This window comes from Corvus kubaryi, unplaced genomic scaffold, assembly GCF_017639235.1.
Source record: "Corvus kubaryi isolate FWS band 111438036 unplaced genomic scaffold, C.kubaryi_AGA036_p1.0 37382, whole genome shotgun sequence".
In the NCBI taxonomy this organism is placed as follows: domain Eukaryota; kingdom Metazoa; phylum Chordata; class Aves; order Passeriformes; family Corvidae; genus Corvus; species Corvus kubaryi.
This window is the reverse complement of record NW_024581124.1, coordinates 2,847,992-2,862,928: the sequence shown is the minus strand read 5'-3', so window position 1 is coordinate 2,862,928 and position 14,937 is coordinate 2,847,992. Positions and strand designations below refer to the sequence as shown.

At 42.7% G+C, this 14,937-nt stretch overlaps 1 protein-coding gene across 1 annotated transcript in view; it reads right to left on the bottom strand.

The window, feature by feature from the left end:
* Window positions 1–14,937, bottom strand: part of GALNT9 (polypeptide N-acetylgalactosaminyltransferase 9) — a 131,641-nt gene that overhangs the window by 67,085 nt on the left and 49,619 nt on the right. Inside the window, exon 5 of the mRNA XM_042034948.1 lies at window positions 5,692–5,889. Within this exon, the coding sequence (XP_041890882.1) occupies window positions 5,692–5,889 (198 nt within the window). The remainder of the gene's footprint in view (window positions 1–5,691; window positions 5,890–14,937) is intronic.

The window sequence follows — 14,937 nt, the reverse complement described above, 5'->3', positions numbered from 1 at the left end:
CAGAAGCAGCTGTGTTAGCACCTTTTACCCACTGCTCACTGCCCAGGGGGCAGCACTTGAGAAGGTGAGTGCCCTTAGCACTTCACAGCTTCAGAGCACAACATATGAACCTGCTTTATATAAAACAACCTTTTTCCTTAATCATGCACCTTCTAGTAAAACAGCAATTAGAAGTGCACTGTTTTTTTACCAACACCTCAAAGGTGTTGTGAAACTTAATTGATCTGTGGAATATTCTTTGACACAATGGAGGGTGCTATAAGCATCAATTATAATCAACAGCAGCACTCAAAGGATAATGTGGGAAACACAGCAAAGTGGGTTTTGCCACTAAAAGCTTAAAATGCAGCCTAGAATTGTATTGATTCTGCACTGGAGTAAGATACAGCATAGTCAGTTTGGGGGAATTACCTGATAGCACTGTTGTAGCAAGGGAGACACACAGAAACACTGCTCTGGGTAATGCCCTGGGGAAAGGGAGGAAGCACAGAGAGGTTTCTGGTGGTGAACTCTCCCTCCCTGCCTGCCTGTGGCAGCAGGAAGAGAGGCCCTGTGTGAGGAGGGCAGTGCCTGGCATGGGATGGGGCACAGGGAACAGAGGGCACATTGGCCAGGAAAGAAAGGCACTTGCTGTAGGTGTGAGGCAGAATTATTTTGTGTCAGTGAGATCCCCACGAGCACAGCTCTGTTGCTAGAATTCCAGCGGGTGCTGACACCCATTTCTCCAGCCAGGTGCATCCCTCCCCTTCACAGACAACTGAAGGGAATTGCCTGGGGGGGCTTCATCAAGAACAAGTGAAGGACAAAGTGATGGCACTAAGCTGACATACTGTATGTGATACAGTCAGTCTTCCTCTGCCTTATGCATCTGTCTCTCCCGCCTTAAGGTCAGCACATATGTATATTTATATATTTATATATACATATGTGCACAATACAATCGGGTCACATTTGAAACAGTTTCCTGAGCAGCCAACTCCAATTTCCAGGAAAACTGACAAATGCTCACAATAAATACATAAATTCAAACACAAATAGAACCATAAATAAACATATAAGCATAAATGTATATATACAGGCATAAGGAGAGAAAAGGAGTTTCAAATGACACATCACACATCCTGTCTCTGAGCTTTCCACCTCTCCCAGCAGAGTGTTTCTTTGATTCAGGTTCTTAAGCAGCACCTCAGCCCTGGTCTGACATGTAAGTGGGGAAATCTGCATGGTACCTGCATAAGTATTTCTATTTTTTCTTACAACTCATGTCTCCTGCAAGAAAGAGTCACACCAGGCCTTGAGAATGGAAGTTAAGGACAGATTTGCTGCTCAGGAGATACAGGGGAAAAAAAAAAGACAAGATGACAAGCTAATGCTCAGCTAGAAAGGCAGAGCAAATACAGGTGTAGAATAACTCTCTGATGCCCTGTAGAAGTAAATTTTTTGGAACAGGCAGGACACCCATCAGAATGTGGACAAATAAAGCGAAACTGCTCTGTTACAGGCTTCTGTGAACCAGAAACTGAAAAGATGGCCATAAGCATTCAGTAAACAGTCACCAGCTTTATTATTACATGACAGCATGGTTTATCCTGAAAGACTTGACTTCCTAAGCTCAGGTACACAGGTGGATTTCTTCCCAGAGCAGTGAAGGCCCAGATTGGCTTCATCAGTATTGTTACTGCAGACCAGCACAGGACCTGACTTGCATATGAGATGGGCACACACACCCCCACACAGAGGAGGCAGCACAAAACACTTCTCTGGGGGCACATCAAACTCTGATTTACGTCCATGAGCAAGGCACTGGCACTTTCTGGAGCGGCTGATGCAGTGCATGTACATACACATTCCTACTGGTACCAAGCTATGGCATATTAAAGCAGTAAGTGAGAACATATGCAACAATGAAATGCACCACTGCTGCTGGAGGAAGATAAAATGGAAAGCTGTGCAGTGCTTGGCTGGGTGAGGCTGACTAATGACTCTAATGTTAGTGGCTGCTGATCAAGAAATCAAATGCAGTGCAGTCCATCATCATCACGGCAGGTGAGGGAGGACGAGTCAGAGCCAGAGCTCAGAATACCAGAAACATTCCTTGCTGTTCCAAAACCCAGAAAAAAAAAAATACAGCATGCATTAAAAACCCCAGCTTGTTTCAATGCATAGTCCAATCCATTAGAAGCCCTCTGAAATAGGATCCTTTGTTACACAGTGTGTTGCCAGATGATAAGGACGTTTTGGGGCAGCGTGATCGCAGGAACACAAATGGAAAATGACGTGATGGACACAGCGTGTCAAAATAACAATCCTCATTTAAATCTTCACGTTACAGACATCTCGCATCTCTAATGTCAAACATGTAAAATGGATTGCCTGTGGAAGCCAGCTCGGGGAACATCAATTGTTCTGAAGTTCAGAGTATTAACGTGGGGGGAAAAAAAGAACCAACCTTAAAGTGCATCAGAAATCTTTACAAAATCTGACACTTTGTTCTTGCTATTTCTTTACCTTTGTTAGCACTTCAAGGCCACGTCCCCTTTGTCACTTAGCTCACAACAGCTGATGTGACATTTTATGGTGCACACTTGACATGACTGCCTATGAACGCCCCACTGGCGTAAGGGACAGTTCCTGCTCTTTCCCAGCAAGGCTCTGAGTAGAATCACACCACTGTCAGTGTTCAAGGAATTAGAGGATCAGGCTTCAAATAGAAAAATTCTTAGGAAAGAAGCACATCTGTTGTGCAGTCCCAGAAGAAAACAGGAATTGGACCCTGCTTTCCAAATGCCTCACCCAATTCCGCACATCGATGATATTTATTCATACAATGCAAACAAGAGAAATGCCAGGGCTCTGATCCTCACTGATACCAGGGTACACATGTTCTTTAATGCTGAAAATCTCAAATCCCTTTGGGGATCTGGCAGGAAGTATTCAGCTACACCAACCACAAAACCAGTCACAGGCTTATTTGTTGCCAGCCTTTTCTTTCACAAAAAAACACAGAGAGGCACAAACCAAACCCAATACTTGCTGAAGACAGCATCAGAGAAAGCCTCAAGAGGAACAGTGTTAGCAAGGACTAAATGAACTTGCAGTTTTCATGCTGAAGAGCAGCTTTGCAATCTTATGAATGCACTGGACACACACACGGATTCAAACCCCATCAAAATGCACCCATGTGCATGTCTTGCAAAGTGGACTGAAACAGGAATCATGGTTGCAGAATGTGGTTTGGAAAGCTGGTTACAAAACCAAAATCTGTACCAAACTAATGGAGATTTTTTTAGAAGTTTGCTCACTAGCCTGACTTTGCCTTCCTTTGGAAAACACACTTGAAATATTTCACAGCTACTAAGTTCCCATCATGAGTGCTTTAAAATCTCAGTCCTAAGGACAGGATTCCTGATTGTTTTCATCAATAACAATCACACAGTCACTCTTTGCATTACCATAATTACACTGGTATATCACTTAAAAGCCACAAAATTGCATTGTATTTCCACGGGCAGGAAGAACACAACAGCCAAATGCTTTAGCAAATCCATCCAGGTGCTACAGCTTCAGAAGCCCCTCAGCAAGCAGTGCAGTGTGGCCATAAAGTGGCTGCTCTGCTCTCCTAGATCCCTGCCTTCAAAGAACTTGTGCCCAGGGAGACACGGAAGTGTCCACAGCTCCATGTGGATGTCTCTGCATTTTAGGACATGTAATTCTTAATTTGCAGAAGAGATGCTTAGGCAGCTGCAGTGTGTCAGTGCTCCTGATACTTGCCAGCAAGGGTTGGGTGTCCTCCTCCTTCTGCTGCTTGTCTCATCTGTCTCTGGGCAGTTTATGCACTATTGAATGGGAGGGTTTCTTCACTCGGGTTCAGAATAAAATTGCTGCTCTTGGGAGCCAGCTACTTGTGTGCATCAGATTTTAACACTGCTCAGTGCTTGAGTTTGGGTTTGTTCACTTCTGTATCAGTCCAGCTCAGTGCCAGCATGACACCAGCAAGAGCTTGAACATAAATCTGAAGCAAGTCCATGGTAAATCAGGCCCTTTATTACTGAGGTTTAACCTCTTAATTCATTCTTATCTGTTTATGTGATCATTGTCTCCAGAACAGAAGATACTCAAATACTGAAGCAGTCCATGTAAAAATTACTGCAGTGATTTCACATATAAACTCTGAGTCATGAAGTGTGCAAAACCTTTCAGGAATGAAAGCTTTGGATGATTAATTTTCCTTTATCAATAAACTTTCTCAGGGCTGACTGAAACAGGTATAAAACATCTGCACTTTAAAAACAATGTGAGGTGAGCAGGGCATGTTATCCAGGAAAACTGATTTCCTAAGTAATTACTTCCCTGCTTATTGAGGTTTCAAGCCAAGCAAAAGGTCAGTGATGATGGACTGTGCTGTCCTGTAGTAAATAAGGTTAATATTACTGTATAGCTCTGTTTTGCAGTCACAGAGCATGAGAATGAACCTAAGTACAACTTGCAACACTTGCTCAAATACAGATTAAAATACTACTCTGCATAAGGGAAGGATCCTGTGAGGTGGTCCCATCCCACTGATCACTTAGAAATGGGATCAGTTTTTCAGTGTCTTTTCACTTCCAAGAGATCACTTGCATTTTTTCAGGTGGGTGTGTTGTTTGAAGTGGCTGGACAAACTCTTCAGGATCTGACAACTCAAGCTTTGCACTGGAAGTACATCAGCTCCTCTGCCAGAGCCCACACTGGGACCATACAGTAGAGTTTTAACTTAATTTAAGATGAGGCTGATATACATGAAAATGAAGATGACTTTAAGGTGGTAATTTGTGTCCTTCTTAAGAACTCTTAAAAATAAGAGCATCCTAAAGTGCATACTTGGGCTTCATATTTTTTAGCTTTTATTTCTAGAGTTGGTAACAACAGTACCCTTAACCCAGCACAATATGTCCCAGAGGAGCTGTTAGACAAGCATCTGTGCTGGAGATGAAAGGCTAGGAGACATGACTTTTCAAATGAAGGGGAGAGAAAGCCCTTTTCACATCAGTTCCAGTTTTCCCACTGTAACGATTCTCAGAAACACCTTCACAGTTCCTGTAACAGCATTTCCTCAGAAAATTCCATTTCTGTAATGTAAAATGTTCTCTTAAAGGGAAAAGTAAATTGACACACTGACTACATGGTCTGGTGATATTTCATTTTAAAATTCAACCAGTAGGAAAACTCTGAACATGTGCAAAGTTCTCAAGGGGAAAAGAAAAGAAAAAAAGAGCAACTCTCAAACAAAGCTCTTACTGGTGCTCCTGGGAAGCTCTGGTTTAGGCTGATGGCCAAGACTGCCTAAGAACCACAGAACAGGAGAGAAACCAGCCTCTTTGTAATCATATACACAATACCTTTGTTTCTCATGTACACAACGGGCCAGAGTCCACTGGAAAATAAAAGGTTAGATGAAAAGGATCCTGCTATCCTACCAAGGGCCAGAAAAGGTGCTTGAAGCACACACTCAGAGCCAGAGCACTTGTGTACATTGTGGGGCAGCTCTGAGAGGCAGCACATGCATCCACAGCTTTGTAGAGCCATCATTTTTCCCCAGTCTGTGTTACTCCTGCACAAAGCCTGCAGCCTCATTCACCTGAATTCCCCCTCGGCAGACAGCCGAGATGGAAACATCGCTCGGCCCAGAGTGACAGCACAGGGGAGATTTACCTGATGGGAGCTGACTCATCCCCTTTATCAAGCCAGTCCTGTGGTGGGATTATGTACATGCACCAGAGCCCCCAGTTGTAGCCGTGGGCTGCGTTGGCGTATTGCTGCACTTCAAAAGTGTTGTACTTGATATTGTCAATGGCGGGCAGGATGATCCGCTTGCGATCCTCCTTGATCCGGGTAAGCGCAGGTTCCGCCCTGAGAGCAACGAAAACAGCACAATGTTTTACAGCCATCCAGTAATCACAGCTCCTGCTTTGCAGGCTGATAAAATGAGGTTCTCTAATCCTGTGAGCATGAGCCCAGCGAGTTGGAAAACCCACAGCATGGCAGAGAGGGACAGGGTACAGATCCCAGCCACGCGCTGCCGGGACTGCAGCTGGTGTGGGATACTGCACACAGCACCTGCACAGGAATTATCACCTCTGTGAAGCTGCACCAGAGTCTAACAAGACAAAATTTGACCAAACACTTATTCTGAGGCCTAGAGACTGTTAATTCATTTCACAACGGACAAATGTTGAGAGACACCATCACCAACAGCAGCTAAATGGTCTCCTACTGGCTACACCAGCAGGATTCCTGGTAGCCATTAGATACTGGCTGACATGGCCCGAAGAACTAAACACACACCAGGGGCTGCAAGAATCTGAAGGTTACTCAAAGATTTTAATCCTGTTTCCCAAGACTGACCCCCATCAGATCTAGTCTGAATGACAAATGCGGCTGCATTATGCCTTCTAAAACCTCTTTGGTGATGAGAAGATTTCAGGTGCCAGATGGTGCAAAAGCAGCGAACTGCAGGAAATGTTCCATCATTTCAAAAGGCTTTAAAACATCAATGTGCTTTCCACAGAAGCTAAATCCCAAAAGGAAAGTAAAAAGCTTCAGTGCAAGCACACATTTCTGACCAAGGTAGTCTGAGTTTGCTCTGAATTTACAGAGAAACTGATCCAAAGATGTAGCAGACTTACATAAGGGTGGAAATCGTTCCTCAAAGCAGTATTAGAAAGAGCCACTGGTTCACTCCTTTGCTAGTGTGTTTCTCCTTGAAATAAGCTTTGAAGATTTTAAAGAGCTCTCACATGGATTTTTAAGGGAATGGAGGTTTGCTGCAACTCACAGACGTAGGAGGATTTGAACACTGATCTTTTCTCATTTCTCTTTTGCTGTTGGTCAGAAGGCAATTGCTCCTTTGTGGTTTCGATGTTGTTACCTCATATTTTGTTTTATTTAGTTTGTTACCATGAATTTTCTTGTGTAGGCCAACAGAAGATACTGCACCCTATTCAGACTCTCAATTCATATGGGTTTTTGGCCACACTTGTGCACCCCCATAGAGCCAGTGTGACCTCCCAGATCTGGATAAGCCACTTCCATTATTAGTACATTATATTTATGAGATTAAGTGTTTTAAAAACCAGTGGGTGGGTAGCAGAAAAACTCTTGCAAATCCAACAAAGCAGGGACAAATGCAGAAAAGCTGAATCTGCTTTGCTCTTTACATCATGTTACCTCTGCTCATCAGCAGAAGAAAATACAGAACGATGAACATGTCATCACAAATCCAACGACTCCATGAATGGACACCGTAACCCTTGGGCATAAAGCTCTGCTGCTCCCTTCTAGACTCTGAAACAAAGGATTTCAAAATACCAGACAACAGGTACAGGTGTCACTAATTGTTTGCCCGGAAGAAGAATCTTCCTCTTCAAGGTTGTAGAGGAAAAAAATGACCTTGGTGCGCATCACTGTCCCTGTGGAGTATTTGCAGCAGAGCCCTCATTGCAGCAGAACTGCCGCTGAGCTCCTTTGCAATCCAAACACCTTCCTGGGAAGGGGTCCACTCCTGAAGCCCTTGGGCACAGCTTCCAAGGTTTGGTACGAGGGGAAGTCACAGAGCAGAGGGATGACACCCTCCAGTGAGACCTGGTGCACACGGCAGGACATGGCTGCACCAGTGACTCCCACGGCACGAGGAAATTTATTATGTTTGGGTCTGATTTCCAGATCTGCCCTGCAAAGCAGAAAAGCTGCTTGCATGCTATTATTTTTCTTCTTTTTTTGTATCTTGAGTTCTTTTACTCAGAGTTTGAATTAAGATGCAGGAGATTGAGAATTCTTGTTCGGACTTAGTTGTTTATTATATCTTATCAGTAACACAGCTGCACAGTATGTGCCTCTTAGTTGGCAGGGTGGAAAATGGCTGTGATTTTCACTTCCAAGGTTTTTTAACATCTAAATTAACCAATTATGAAATGCTAAGTAATATGTTTTTACTTATAATGCAATTACTAACTTTTCATCTTCTGCAGTGCAGAACTTTTGACACAATGACAGAACATTCAGATTTGTGAAGAAGAAGGAGAAAGAAGAAGACATAAATCCACACCCCAAATCCTCCATATTGTAACCTATTATTACCTATAACCCCTAAACCTAATTTTCTACATTTCTACATATTTCACCCAGTGACATAACTTTCAATTACACAGCAACAACCTCAGTGCTATCACACAATTTAGGAAGCTTTTCCCAGGGTTTTGGATCGAATGCAGTGTACTTCTGAGGATCACTGCCTCTCAGTACTGACAGGCTGAAATTCTCAGAACCCAGGCTTCCAACAGCATGCCTTCTTCAGCAGAAATCTGTACATGGGTTTCCTTTTGTAAGAACCAAACTCTGCCATTCACTACTGTCTGATTCTGGAAACAGGTCTTGGACAAACAAGGAAAGACCGGGAGTTTTCCAAACTACTTTTCTCCCTCTTGGTGGGAATTCTTTGGTCACCAGGTCCTCAATTAATAGCGTATTTATGTTGATACAAAGCAAAACTATCCCAGAGGTTCTATGTCCCTTCTACGGTTCCTCCTGGGGTGCTCATTTTTCAAGTATTTTACTTCGTAGGGTAGATTGAGATTGTGTAATAAAAAAGCTGAAAGGAGATAAGGAATTCTTCTCCCTTAATGTCAGATATCTGCAATGGACCCCCCATACACATGGTAATTGCCTCAAACTTTCATTCTCAGCAGAGGAAGGCAAAGGCTGGCACTTTTATAGTCAGATGCTTCTCATAATAATGTAGACACTGAAACTGGGTGAGATTAATAATGTTCCAGAGGAGCCTATCTTGAATATAAAGGGAATTTAGCCTGCTACTTTGCAAGACATCTTAAAATTGGACTGCTGAAGTGTATCCCAAATAATGGTTAGAGAAAGAATGTGAAGAAAATATTCAACAGTCACACTGGTTTTCAGCCCTTAATCATATTTGGGATTGTGTAAGTCCAATACTTGAGTCTTGGAAATGCTAACCTGAGTCCTCATTTAATTCTTTACATGAAGAACAATCCATTCCCAGCTCTGGTGCTGCTCTCACACCAGCTATCACCAAACTACTCCTGTCACTCTATACCTGAGGAACTTCTGTGTTTTCCCATTTGTGTGGCTCACATTTATTACCACCTGACATGGTGTTTTGCATCTGAATGACACAAGGAGGGATCTCTGGGGTGTAATGCAACAGTTGTGGTCAAAACACATGATCAAATTCCATTAATCTCTATCAACCTATTAATGCGAAATCACAGATTCTGAACTTTCATGTAATTCAAGGCATCTATAAGCTGCCCATGTGATGGAAGTTCTGTTTAAGTCCCCTGCACTCAAGAAATGTAAATGTTTAAGATACCACTGCTTCGACAAGTGTTAATTTCTCTACCCTCAGGTTACAGACGAAGTCAAATGCCATGCCAAGGTTATGGAGTCAATTGGTATGAAAGCAGCTGCTGGAACTTCATCTTCTACACCTCCCATTTCACCCATGGAGGTGATTTCCTAGCTCTGCTGGTATCCACATGTGTGGAAATCACACCCCTGCATGTATTAGGAACAGGAAAGGTTCAGTATCTGGACAGACTGCACAGCTACCTAACTCCCAAAATATTTTCACACCCACAAGTAAGAAAGTAGGCTCTGAGTCACAGATGGAAAGAGAAAATCCAGGGCAGAGCTGTTCTCTTAGCAAAAACCCAGAATGGAGAGCCTTTTAATTAAACATTGCATACCTGAGAGATTTCACAGCCTGTCCTGCCCTATAAAAGACAACAGAGACAGCAATGGTGTATTCAGAGGCTCAGCCCAAGCTCATCTCAGTGAGGTCTGCAGGAACACTCCAATCCCAGATCTGCCAATGCCCTCTCTCTGCCAACACTGCTTGTGGGCTGGTTTTCTGCCTGCCAAGATCCCCAGTAATGGCCAGTAAAGAAGGACTATGAGCTTGAACAGGACTGGGCAATGGACTGTGTTTGCATTGCTTATCTTGAGTAATCCATGAAATATGAGGGGGTTTCATCGCTATTCATGGCTAGCAAAGTCCAGCCTCGGAGTCAGTCTGTAAGGCTGAGCTGAGCTGCACATTCATCAAATCCTTTGTCACCTTTCCTGGTCACTCTGGCTTTATATAATTGCTTCAGGCTTTTGAAAGGATTATGATTAAATCTTCCGTAGTAATTTCTAATTTGTTCCCTAATTTCAAACTGCTACATTATTGTGTAGATTTACCCATCCTCTTTATAGACACCAGCGTTCTTTCTGTGATTTTTTCCCCCACTTTATCTTGTTTTTTCTGCTGTCCATCTGCAGAAGTCAGGTGCTTCTGGCAGCTCACAGGACTGAAAGGATAAGAGGGGAAGAGGTTGCTGAAGTCCAAGTATGTCCAACACATGGAGCTGATCAGCTGCAATGTGGTGTTGGAGTATTTCCTTTCCACATGGCCACCGCTGGCAGCGAGGCAGGATTCAGCCCTGCCTGATTAGGTGCATAAGCCAGATGTGAATTTTGGGATCCATCTCCATTTTTCACTCAGATGCAAAAATATTAGGTTCCCAGCTTGCATCTGAGTCAAGATACTTTATGGGCAAAGAGCAGCATGCATTGTTAACAAGTTATTTACTGGAGCAAGAGGGAAAGTTCTCCCAGGCATATTCGTAGACATGATGGATTTCAGTAAACTAAATATAATCCAAAGATTCTGCTTTGTAGGTAGTGCTTCACATCATCCAGTGGGTTTTTTTTTCCACTTAATAAAAACCAAGCAGACAATTTGGACTGGAATGTGAGTGACATAGGAAGATCCTCTCCCTTCCATCCTCTCTAAAACGATGTATTTGTCACTGTCCTCCTCTCTCTCTGAAAAGATTGATGGTGAATTAATAAAACCAGAAGAGAAAGGACAGTAAATTTAGTTCTATTATAGACTCTGCTAGGCTAAAGGGTATTTTCACTTCAATTTTATTCACTTTGATTTGTCCAAGTCTGTTGAGCACATCACTAAACAGCACATGCATTCAATGCTTTTGCCTACCAGTGGAAAGATTTCTTCATTAACAGTGGATTTTCCAAGGTGTTGAGCACCCATGATGACTTTACTGGGAGTTCCAAAAATGCTGGTTCTATGGGATTCAAAGAGTAAATGCTCCCAAGATAAGCACTGGGAGTAGGAAAAGAGTTGGAAGGCAGAATTTAAGCCAGAGTCCAGAATAAGCTTGTAAGAAGATTGAGAGCAAAGGCAGGAGCCATACTGTGATCACACAGGCCTCTCTAATCCCATTGTAAGTCTATCTCTGAACATATATGCATTCTGTATTTAACACTGGCTTGATTCAGAGCAGCTCAACCCCCTGGGAAACCACAGCAAACAAAAACTCTGTGTTGTCTTACATCCTTATCAGATTGCTGGAGAATTTATGCCAAAGGGAAGCCTGATTTTTCACAATGCTAAAAAGAACAGCTTCTTCCAGATAAAAAACAGATAAAAAGAAGTTAGTAATGAGCTCCTCAGTGCACATGATTATATAATTCACCTTTTAAAACATGTAAAAAACACCTGCTGACTTCAAGCGGACTTTAAAAAAGGCACAACATTGGAATAAATGCACATAATCCAAGGGAATCCACATGCATGGTGCAGGCCAGATCCTCTGCTGCCCAACTTTGTCACTTCAATGGCCTTCACAACTTCAGGGATGCTTTGCTAACATGCACCATCTGAGAAGCAGATCTTAGCTTCCAGTTCTTAATCAGAATGGCTGTACAAGGCAATTGTCAAAAAATTCCTCCCTGCAGCCCAAATGTCACTTTTTCTAAATTTGTTCAAAAAGTAAGTCCTTTCCTAAATGACAGGAATTGCATTGGGAAATGTCTCTCCAAGTCTGCCCTATCCCTGGTGGGTATCTAAATACCCTCATCTCTGGGTTGTTTTGACATAAACACGGCTGTCATTTTTTCTTCTCCACCATCACTATGCTACTTTTTACTCCAGTAAAAAAATGAAGAACTAACATTAAAAAAATCCAACCTTCTTTTTCCTGCTTTCACGAATCAGAATTTTTCCTTTTCTTGCAAGCAGTTAGGGAAGAGTCCTTATAAGACATAAATGAAAGTCAACAAGGTCTCATCTGCTAGATTTTATTGCTCAGGGGTTTAACACTGTATCTTACTCTGGCTCTACCACTGTCAGGTACCATGAAGTGTAAACTTAACAGAGAAATGCAAGAAAAAAGAAATCTGTATAAACTGAAAGCTTATTTTGCATGATTTTACATGCTACCTCACATTTCACTGACAATATACATTTATCAGATGCAGACAAGCAGATCTACGGACATACATAATTCTTCACTGAGGCCATCTGCAGAATATTTAATGTGGAATGCCTTTCCTGTAAATAAGTGTTCAGAGAACTAGAAAAGAAATAAATTTCATTCTCCCTTCCTCGGTCTCTAAGAGAAGAGAGAACTTCCCCATCTGTCCTGCCTGACATCTCTATCAGCATTCCCGCGTGCCCAGGGAAGTTTCAAACCCACAGCCCCCAGCCAGAACGGAGGGAACGCGGCCCCAACGCCTGCTGGAGAGTTAAAGATCAGCTCTTTGGCTGCCAAACCTCAATAGCTCTTTTCTGCACCACTGAAAAGCAATGAGGATGCTTCAGTGAACATTCTAGGTTGTTGAGGTAGATGAACAGTTGAAGCTGCTTTTCTGGTACATCCTCTGCGTGTCGGCTGGCACAGTCCCACGGATCCCAAAGGCCCACGTGGCTTATGTTGCATGCTCCACTCAGATTATATTGGTACACTTTTGCTATCTAAAACGTGTATTCCGTTAAGTTACCAAAATGATCCTAAGGCTTTGGATGAGGAAAAACTCCCCTACTAAACACACGTTCTCCTTTCCTTTTTATTTGGGCTTCCCAGGTCAGCCTTGGCCCGGTACCAGGGATGCTGCAATGAACCATGTCCTGAGCAGGAGTGATGCACTTGAACACTCCAGAGGGGAGAGACTGCACAGGAGAAGGACTGCAAAGGTAATTTCACCTTCACCACTTTTCTCATTAGAAGGAAAGAGCCACCTGGACCTTGTCACATCCCCAGAGAGCCACCTGAGCTTGAACAGGGGGGACAGGTTACCTGTGAATAGAGATTGGCTGCCAGTACATGGCATGAAAAGGTTACCAGGGAGCTCTCAGGGGGAAAAAGACCCTGTGGCTTTGCCCCAAAAAAGCACAGCCACATCTTACAGAGTACTTGGGATAATCAAAGTCAGTAGAAGATGAGGAGGAAATCAGCTTCCTGCCTTCTTTACACGCCTTTTTGAGAATCAGTTGCTTATGGTCACCACAGCAAACTGCACCTTACAGTATAAAGAAGCATCTGCAAAGTACCATCCACAGGCCTAGGGATATTGATCTTTAGCTCTTCTTAGCTCATTAAAACACCAGTTTTGTATATTTTTATACAACTTCAGGGATAATCCATAATGATGGGACATGTGTGACACAATCTGATGGATACTCAACTTATATTTCATGTTCCCTTTCTCATGTCCGGTATGTTGAAATCTTTTGATTAAATCCTCTTACTTCACTGCTTCCTTATTGATACTCGCCCTTTGTCTGGCAAAATTTTAATTACTACAGGACTGCATAACTCCATTCAGTGCTCTGATAATACCTCTGTGATAGGAGCAAAAGCAATTCTTAAGATAGAATGCAACAATAATACTCTATCATTATGTCTTCTTTTATTGCTCCTAGCACCCTCTTTATGGCTGCTAATATATTGTGGTTTCTGCCTTTCATATACTGATTTCTGCTCTCCTTCACTCAATGTGTCCTTTTTCTCACCCAGAGAATTAACACTCTATCTCTGTAATCTCTTTCCTGCTCCCAGACATAATGCAGGGAAGGTCTCTTCTCCTTGTCATGTTATTCTTTCCCATCTCTCAAAGGCACGAGTCTGTACAATGCTCTGCATGTTCTGCAACACAATCAGCATCCAGGATATGCTGGTCTGCTCTCAGTGTTACTGGAGGTGGATTCAGGCACATTGGGTAGACCTAACCCAAAATTCAGAGCAAGAATGATGAAACCTTCAGAGGACTGAAGTAAAACTGAACTAAACAAGCTTAAATATACCCTCAGAGAGGAAAGCACAGGAGCTTTTCCTCTCTCTTGTTTCTGCTGGGTTGCTGACTCCCATTGACATCAAGTAACCATTAAAAACAGACCAGGTTCTACAGTGGGACAGGTAGAATTTCACATGTGAACTGTACACATATATTACCCTGTAATTCTAATTTTAAATTCCATTTGAGAATGAATAGCAATGGCCTCCCTTTCAGGCAGTCCTCTCCACTTCCCACTCTCACAGCAGCAGTATTGGCTCACACTACCAAAAGCCTTAAGGGGAACAGGTCAGTTGAAAATCACCGCTCTGAGATAACATATTTCTACACCTGAGAAGCCAAAAAGCAGCAATTAAGCACAGCAAAATAAATAATTCAATAGCTAATTTGACCTGCCAGGTTGTAGAGTATTTTTTTATATCCTACCAGATTGTAATTTAGTTTAGAAGAAGTGTCCCTGGAGAGCAATGCTGTGAGAGCCCATAAAATGCTACAGTGAGGTATCAGGCAAAAAGCCACCTGTAAATGGGCCACTACTGTTTAAAGAAGTTTTTTTGTTGTCAGTCCTGCATATTTCATGAGAAACTGATGAAGTCCTTCTTTGATTCTTTATGAATTAATCTGCCAACTGATTAGGCAGGTAAAACAGCCATAGATTGGGAAACGAAATTGCACTGCAGCCACTTGACTTTTAGATGGAACACAAACCAAACAGAAAGCTAATACTCTTTTCTGTGGTAAAGGAATTGGCTTCTTTTTAATTGCCTCACAAATAATCCATAG